This window comes from Myxocyprinus asiaticus, chromosome 42 (assembly GCF_019703515.2).
Source record: "Myxocyprinus asiaticus isolate MX2 ecotype Aquarium Trade chromosome 42, UBuf_Myxa_2, whole genome shotgun sequence".
Lineage (NCBI taxonomy): Eukaryota > Metazoa > Chordata > Actinopteri > Cypriniformes > Catostomidae > Myxocyprinus > Myxocyprinus asiaticus.
Genome location: NC_059385.1, coordinates 17,365,496 through 17,374,697, shown reverse-complemented (window position 1 = coordinate 17,374,697; position 9,202 = coordinate 17,365,496). Strand labels below are relative to the sequence as shown.

The 9,202-nt window shown below is 41.5% G+C and overlaps 1 protein-coding gene across 2 annotated transcripts in view; it reads right to left on the bottom strand.

Annotated features, from left to right (window-relative positions):
* Positions 1 to 3,276: 3,276 nt before the first annotated feature.
* Positions 3,277 to 9,202, bottom strand: part of LOC127432807 (integrin-linked protein kinase-like) — a 36,628-nt gene continuing 30,702 nt past the window's right edge. For both annotated transcript variants that reach the window (XM_051684230.1, XM_051684229.1), the window contains exons 10-13: positions 9,045 to 9,166; positions 7,485 to 7,584; positions 4,581 to 4,711; positions 3,277 to 4,339 (exon numbers count right to left, since the gene is read on the bottom strand). In XM_051684230.1, coding sequence (XP_051540190.1) covers positions 4,190 to 4,339; positions 4,581 to 4,711; positions 7,485 to 7,584; positions 9,045 to 9,166 — 503 coding nt within the window. In that variant the 3' untranslated portion in view covers positions 3,277 to 4,189. The remainder of the gene's footprint in view (positions 4,340 to 4,580; positions 4,712 to 7,484; positions 7,585 to 9,044; positions 9,167 to 9,202) is intronic.

Here is a 9,202-nt window from a genome sequence, read left to right as displayed (position 1 = left end):
TTTTGACATAGGAAAGAGCGTTACGGTCAACTAGCGTGTTACGACAGTAAGTCACCGTTTGCGGATACTATACAAGTGAATGGGGAGAGCCGTAAACTGGCAACTACCTGTCGCACAGTTGTCCGCGTCTTCTTTTATAAAACAGCAATTTTATCGTAGTAAACTCCATATATAGTTAATAAAAAAATAGATTTTTCTTTTAGTGTAAAACATGTATTAGACTATCGAAAAGACGGTCAATTCATTAAGTGATGAGCAGTTTATTCAGCACTTTCAAGCATCTCCTCCATAGACATCCATTAAAAAAACGGCCTCTGGTCTCCTCGTTAGTATACCGCACATACAATGTATATAAACTCAGCAAAAAAAAGAAACGTCCCTTTTTCAGGACACTGTATTTTAAAGACATTTTGTAAAAATCCAAATAACTTTACAGATCTTTATAGTAAAGGGTTTAAACAATGTTTTCCATGCTTGTTCAATGAACCATAAACAATTAATGAACATGCACCTGTGGAACGGTTGTTAAGACACTAACAGCTTACAGACGGTAGGCAAATAAGGTCACAGTTATAAAAACTTAGGACACTAACAAGACCTTTCTACTGACTCTAAAAAACACCAAAAGAATGATGCCCAGGGTCCCTGCTCATCTGCGTGAACGTGCCTTAGGCATGCTGCATGGAGGCATGAGGACTGCAGATGTGGCCAGGGCAATAAATTGCAACATCCGTAATGTGAGACGACTAAGACCGTGCTACAGGGAGACAGGAAGGACAGCTGATGGTCCTCGCAGTGGCAGACCATGTGTAACAACACCTGCACAGGACGGCACATCCGAATATCACACCTGCGGGACAGGTACAGGATGGCAACAACAACTGCCCGAGTTACTCCAGGAATGCTCAGTCCCTCCATCAGTGCTCAGACTGTCCGCAATAGGCTGAGAGAGGCTGGACTGAGGGCTTGTTGGCCTGTTGTAAGGCAGGTGCTAAGCAGACATCACCGGCAACATCGTCGCCTATGGGCACAAACCCACCTTCGCTGGTCCAGACAGGACTGGCAAAAAGTGCTCTTCACTGACGAGTCACGGTTTTGTCTCACCAGGGGTGATGGTCGGACTCGCGTTTATCATCAAAGGAATGAGCGTTACACCGAGGCCTGTATTCTAGAGTGTATTCTGTATTCTATGGATTTAGAGGTGGAGGGTCCGTCATGGTCTGGGGCAGTGTGTCACAGCATAATCGGACTGAGCTTGTTGTCGTTGCAGGCAATCTCAACGCTGTGCGTTACAGGGAAGACATCCTCCTCCCTCATGTGGTACCCTTCTTGCAGGCTCATCCTGACATGACCCTCCAGCATGACAATGCCACCAGCCATACTGCTCATTCTGTGTGTGATTTCCTGCAAGACAGGAATGTCAGTGTTCTGCCATGGCCAGTGAAGAGCCCGGATCTCAATCCCATTGAGCACGTCTGGGACCTGATGGATCGGAGGGTGAGGGCTAGGGCCATTCCCCCCAGAAATGTCTGGGAACTTGCAAGTGCCTTGGTGGAAGAGTGGGGTAACATCTCACAGCAAGAACTGGCAAATCTGGTGCAGTCCATGAGGAGGAGATGCACTGCAGTACTTAATGCAGCTGGTGGCCACACCAGATACTGACTGTTACTTTTGATTTTGACCCCCCCTTTGCTCAGGGACACATTATTCCATTTCCGTTAGTCACATATCTGTGAAACTTGTTCAGTTTATGTCTTAGTTGTTGAATCTTTATGTTCATACAAATGTTTACACATGTTAAGTTTGCTGAAAAAGCAGTTGAAAGTGAGAGGATGGGGTGTGTGTGTGTGTGGGTTTTCTTTTTTTTTTTTTTTTGCTGAGTTTATATGGGACCACAGCATTATGCATTTTGTTGTTACCCTTGTAGGCTCATCTTAGTAGAATAGTTCTAGATTAAATGTAGCATATCCAATAGCAGAACACAGATTTTTATATCAATAATATGAAATGGTAATATCAATATTTTACCATCAAATTACAGTACTCATTAACATTAATGCATTAGCTATTCTTAATTAACTTTTTCCAACACATTATTTTTCTTTAATGTTAATTTTTAATTATACAGTTGTTCATAATGCATTAACTATATTACTATTTCTATACTAACATTTAATGTTAAGTGTATTAATGTTAAAATTTACATTAACCAAGATTAATGAGTGCTGTAAAAGCCTTGTTCATTGTTAGATCATGTTAACTAATACAACCTTTGTAAAGTGTTCCCAATTAAATGAGCACTCGTCTGATAAAAGACACAAATTGGGAAGTATTGAGCATGGCCAAAATATTTTATTTGTTCTCATTTTCATTTAGTAAACTTTAGTTACCATGAACAAAATATAAACAGCCCAAATCTCCAAAATAAGATAAAGAAAAGCCACAAAGTTTCATAAAAAAAAAAAAAAGTCAGAATGAGCATTAGTTATACTGTATAATCAGTCTATTTTTCACCACTTTGTTGCTTTTTTAAAATGTAAAAACAAAGACTGGGGATATGCATGTCAAGTATGCACAAGTAATAGTTTCCTATTACATACTGGCTAGCTGAAAGAGGAACACTGTGAAAGCAAAACAAGGAAGTAAATAGATGTAGTGTTTAGAAAAGCAAAAATAAAGGCAATCATGGGCTTCTTAATGTACTGCTCAATAAAAACCCTCAAGTATACAGTATAAAAATTTCTCTGACATTTCCACACTTAACATGCTTAACATGTACAATGTAAATTAGAACAGACTTGTTAGTTAAATAAAGAGGACATTTTAGCACAGGCTAAAACATGCATTTGTATTGATCAAGCACACACGTGGCCTCGAAATTGTTTTATACAGTATATGGACAAGAAAGGGGCTGATTATGACCCCTTAATGCATGTCTTCGACCTGCAGCGCTAGAGGTCTCACATTTGATGTGATGTTTGCAAAGGGCTTTTCTCCTTAGCTTATGGTACCTACAGGTTTTTATAAAATCTCCCTGCTCAGAATGGGAAAGCACAATCATGATTTAATAAGCACTTCATACATATTTTGGTTATTTGTTACATGATAAGGCATAAAATTGGCATTAGCTGTTGCATTATTGCACTGCATTTTTTTCAGCCTGTGTAAAACGTATTTTTTTTTTTTTTTTTTTTTTTTAAGTAGATCTCAAGCAAACACGGTCTTTAAAGATTAAACTTATTATTAGGGGCCATCGGAGGGAAACAATGATGAAGCTTTTAAATACTAAAGAGCTGCTGTTGCATACTTTTATTTTTTGCATACAGTTAACACAGACAGTAATGAAAACCTTTTTCTGTTACTCAGCAAATCCCTTAGGGTGCACACATGAAAGCCATAAAACATTTTGATGTCGACTGATTTTGAGCTAGCCTAACTACTATTAAATGGCCAGTTCACCCAAAAATGAAAACTGTCATCGTTTACTCACCCTCTTGTTGTTCCACACTCATATGACTTTCTTCTGTGGAACACAAAAAGAGATTTTAGGCAGAATGTTAGCCTCAGTCACCATTCACTTTCATTGCATATTTTTCCATACAATGCAAATAAAAGGTGACTGACACAAGCATTCTTGCCAAACATCTCCTTTTGTGTTCCACAGAATAACGAACCCCATACGGATTTGGAACAACATGGGGGTGTGTAAATTATGTCAGAATTTTCATTTTTGGATGAATCCTTTAAAACTTTCAACTGATCTTGGTGACATGTTGAAGAAATCAAGACAGAAATGGAGTGCTGAAAAAAATGCTCAAAATGGGAAGTGGTTAGTTGAAAACTTATTCTACAGTACATTCACTGTGTCCAATGACCATCGGCACCGCTTCCTGTTAAATTGGCTATAGAAAAGAGGTTTTAAGAGAGTATAGCATTGTTCCACAAACACTCCAGAGAAAAAGAAAATACAGACTGATGAACAGGCACAAACACATACATTATCCAATGACTGCATATAAGAATATAAGAGATATTGACAATGTGGCTTTAAAAGTTCAACAGCGCTCTAAGTATTAAAACGTTTTTTCTTTAGCAGAGGGTTACAGTGGCACAGAGCACTTTGGTGAGTGGTGAATCTTAAGGCAATACTGTGAACTCAGTGTTTTGGGGGGACGGCCAGCAGGGCTGATTATTTGTCTTGCATCTTTTCTAGGATAGGTACGATCATGTCAAATTTGGGCCTCTTGGCAGGATCCTCATTCATGCAGATCTTCATCAGCTTGCAGATGTGGGGGGAGATGCCAGGTGGGATGGTGGGTCGCAGTCCCTCTAATGCTACCTAGTGGAGATAGATGACGGATGATAATTAAAAATCGGGATGAAAGCAATCCAGACTAATTTGCGGACGTAAACAGTTATTGATTATCATCATTTCTCATTGAAGTTTGTCCCCACAGAAACTGCCTTATGGTAGGCAATCTCTTGCAATGCATGTATGGCAAACGAACACAAGTTCGTCTTCCACTTTGCCCATTCAGAAGTGACCCAAACTCTGCTAAAAGGAGGCCTGAGCGTCTCACCTTCATGCCAATCTCCATGTTTGAGAGGTCAGCGAAGGGCACCTCTCTAGTGACCAGCTCCCATACCAACACAGCGAAGCTCCACATGTCTGCAGAGCGACGGTTAATCTCCTCTGGCTTCTTCTGCAGGGCTGTGAGGGTACAAAAGGGCAGAATAGAGGAGGATGAGGGATGTGAAGTGAGATGTTAATGCAGGACTATAAAACTTTATCGACAAGTGGGCCAGATGGAAAAAATCTTCAGGCAATGCGGGCCAAGCCAGAATATTTTGTTGACGAAAAGCTTCTATCAGATATCGTGTTGCAGTAGGTCTATTATATTTGTTCATTATATAAATAAATTATCGGTGTTTGTAGCTTTTATTTTTTTTATCATGAGAATAATTTTCCAGCAGGAAATTCTGGATAAAAATTATAATAATAAAAAAATCTACTAAAAAGTGCTTTCAAAATTGGTCCATAACAGAGAGAGTAAATCAGAATTGTATTAAACAATAACAGTGAAGTTTGTTATAGATGCAATGACTCAAATGTTTGACTTTTCAAATCAAATGTTTTCTTGAACAAATTAATAAATAGAACTACTACTTCTGTTTCTCTAAACTCACGCTTATCAGTTGTCAGTGATTTTAGTTCTTTAATCTTCCCATTCTGGCAAATTTACAGATAATGATTATTTATATGCAACCTCAGAAAGTGTCTAAAAAATGACGCTCCTGTATGAAACACTGTAAAAAAGACGTGGCACGACATCCACCTACAGTAGGTTTACATAGGAAAACAATTGAAAATCAGACACATAACACATTCGGTGTGAACAGCCCCTTAAACAACTGACAACATCACAAGGGCCACTGAAAATCTGAAACGGGCCGGTTTTGGCCCTTGGGCCACCAATTGAATAGGCCTGTATTAATGAAGCAATGGATCAAAAGTTTGGTTTATAATCAGGCAAAGCGGACATTTCACCTATAGAATTCTTCTTGGGAAGTTTGGAATTTGCATTTATTCATTTGACAGCCGCTTTTATAAAAAGCGACTTACAAAAAGAGGAAGAATACAACATAAGCGATTCCTCTTTAGGAGACTGTAGAGCCGAGGAGGGTGGGGCCGGGCTGGAATGACGCACGCCCAGTCCCCAATCAGCCTGATGGGGCGTGCGAGGGATAAAGGCGGCCAGGGATGACAGTTCGAGAGAGAGAGAGAATTACAGAAAGCTATACTGTGTGTTTATGGTGGTGTGTTTTTGGTTAAATTGTTTATTAAATTATTATTTAAGTTGTCAAGCCGGTTCTCGCCTCCTCCTTTCCAATGAACCCTCTTACATTGGTACCGAAACCCGGGAGGGAGGAGGGATTCCCGTCACAGAGTCCTCGACACTGCCGTCCACCCAGGGGAGCGCCGCTGCCATCCGACGGGGGACGGAGTAGCCCGACCACCCGGACGCGGGGAACGGCCGCCGTCCGCGAGGCAAGTGGGGACTGGACTCCCCGACCGCCTGGAGCAAGGGAGCCACTGCCGGGGGCGGAGGAGTGCCCTGCCATCCCCCGGGAACGCGGAGGGGTCGAGAGAAGACCGCCGACCGCCTGGAGTGGTAGGCGGAGGAGTGTCCCCACGGGATGCCGGGAACGCGGAGGGGCGTTCTGTTTGCTGGGGGTCGGAGGTCTGACTCCGGTCCGCCCGGGAGGAGCGGCTGCCGTCCGCCTGAGAGGGTGGAGGAGTGATCGAGGACCACACGATGGCGCATCAAAAAACCCGTGAGTTTCTTTTTCTCTCTCTCTGTCGCTCCGTGTTGGCCTTTCCCTTGCCTATTTTGTTTTTGTTGTTGTTTTTCCCCTCCTGTTTCCTCCCAGGTTGAGGAAGGCGGGGATGACCCGCCGGCAGTCGGGGCGCAAGGCACGCCCCCCCCGGAGAGGAAGGGGGATGTACGTCATGCCGGGGGCTCCCCGGCCTGAGGCAACGCCAGGAGGAGTGTAGAGCCGAGGAGGGCGGGGCCGGGTTGGAATGACGCACACCCGGTCCCCAATCAGCCTGATGGCGAGGGATAAAGGCAGCCGGGGACGACAGTTCGAGAGAGAGAGAATTACAGGCAGCTGTACTATGCGTTTATGGTGGTGTGTTTTTGGTTAAATTGTTTATTCAATTATTATTTAAGTTGTCAAGCCGGTTCTCGCCGCCTCCTTTCCACTGAACCCTCTTACAGAGACATTAGTTCGAAAAGTGCTGCATTACAAAGTTTCAGTTGCATCAGAAAAATACTATTGAACAATAATCTATGTTTTTTTTTCTTCGTCTTTTGAGTGCATGGTCAAGTGCTCATTAAAAAGATGTGTCTTTAGCCACTTTTTGAAGACAGAGAAGGAGCCTGCTTCACGGATGGAGTTTGGAAGGTCATTCACCATCGAGGTACAGTGAAGCCGAAAGTCCAGGAAAATAATTTGGTGCCTATTTGTGTTGGTACGAAAAGACGCCGCTCATTTTCAGACCGCAGGATTCATGTGGGAACGTAGCTTTGCAGGAATGATTGTAGGTAAGCTGGTGCAGACCCAGTGACAGCTCTGTATGTCAGTATAAGAGCCTTGAACTTGATTAATGCAGCAACAGGCAGCCAGTGTAGTGAGACAAGGAGGGGTGTAACATGCGCTCTCTTGGGTTCGTTGAAGACCAAGCGTGCTTCTGCATTCTGGATCATTTGCAGAGGCCTAATTGCGCATGCCGGAAAGCTGGCTAAAAAAGCATTACAGTAGTCCAGTCTAGATATGAAAAGCAACTGAACAAGGAGTTGTGTGGCATGTTCGGAGAGGAAGGGTCTTATTTTCCTGATGTTGTAGAGTGCAAATTGACAATTTAGAGATATGGAAAACAAAAGTATTATACTGAAAGTGAAGGAAAAAAAAATGGATACCTTCAGGTGCCACCCATGCCGGAGAGTACATCCTGCCAGGACACTGGAAAGAGAACTTTACATCTGCCATGCTTATCCTAGCTGTCATGTCTTCATCGATCTGATATTAAATAAAATAAAAAAACACATTCATTCAGATGTATGAACATGACACATCTGTGCTGGATCAAATTACATTACACTAAACAGCATTACACTTCTCAATGCCAGCTAACCAAAGCATTTATTTAGCAAATTTTCAATGTCAGTGACAAAAAACCCAGACTGTGACTAAATTACGGTTTGCTCCCATCACAGACACTCGTTAAATATGAGCAGTTCTGAATCAGTCTTGAACTGACCACAACACACCACTATGTTTTCAATAATTTCATATATAGTTTAATTGGTAAATAATTTACTAGTGAGTGCGATGCAGCAACAACAGCGATGTGCTGCAGCCAAAAAGAACTAAAATTATGGGAAAAGAAGAAGCAGGAATAATATCTGGTCCCTCTTTATATTAGGTTTCTTTAACTACAATATTATTGTAGTTAATTCGTGTTGTTCTGCAAAACTCTCACAAGATTCAAATTTGTTGCTTCTAAAGCTGGGGTTCAGGTAGGTTTAGGGTTCATTTAGATATATAATTACAAGTTCTTTATGTGATAAGTACTATGTAACTACACAACAATGTACACAATAAGTCAATTTTGCATGTAATTGTGCAAAACCTTTTTCACATCTTCTTCATTTAATTTTCTATATAATGTGTGTGCAAACAATCTAAACGGCCAGCTGGTCATTCAGGCAAAGTCACGTGAACAACTTCTCGTTTCTTGTGTATTTGTGTGTATTCTTTAGTGTTGGTCTGGTATACCTCAAGGTCAAAGTTCTTGTTATTTGTGAACATTGTCGTGTAGTGTGCTCACTGCTATGTCAACAAGACAGATGAAATTAGAGAATTTAGTGTAATGGGAGCAGCATAGTAATTTTGGTAGGTTGAAAGTTGTGCAGAGTGAGCTTGGCTTTACTTGTGGCTGTGGGGTCAATGATGATCACAATCTACTATCCATTGTCCACCATGGTTTTAACTGATCGTGATGTTTTCAGATCAACTTTCCTCAATTCCAATGGACATTAAAGTTTCCATTTTTGTTGTGGACAACGAGAAACCACAACCATCAAATTAATTTTTACTGAATTACTACACAATGGGAATTCTTCAACTTGGGATTGGATGCACAGATAATTCACAGAGAATTTAAACCATTTTCAGCAGTTTCTTTTCATATTGGTCTTGCGTTCTTTTCAAATCTGTGGTGGGCAATTCCACTGCATCAGTTCCGCATACCATGACAGCAAACACACAAAAAGTGAATTTGAATTTTGCTATAACTGTGGTTAACTTTGCGCAATGACGGTCTGAGTGGAGCGCAGAGTTTCATGTTGTTCCTCACTCTACCGTAATTATTATCCTAAATCTTCATGTTGTTTTTGTAGAAAAGGAATAGGCACTTTGGAAATTCTACAGTTATAAAAACCATAACAACTGGGAAATATCAGGTTTCTTTTCCTCACCATGACACTCTTGCTGTTGAGATAGTGCCGAGGGATCATGGGCTCCAATGTGTGCAGGAAAGCCATTCCGCATGCTATATCCAGAGCAAACTTCACTGCCTGAGTCTGATCCACAACAAAGTCTAGATGCACAGGAGGTATAGACCGAGAGAGAAAGA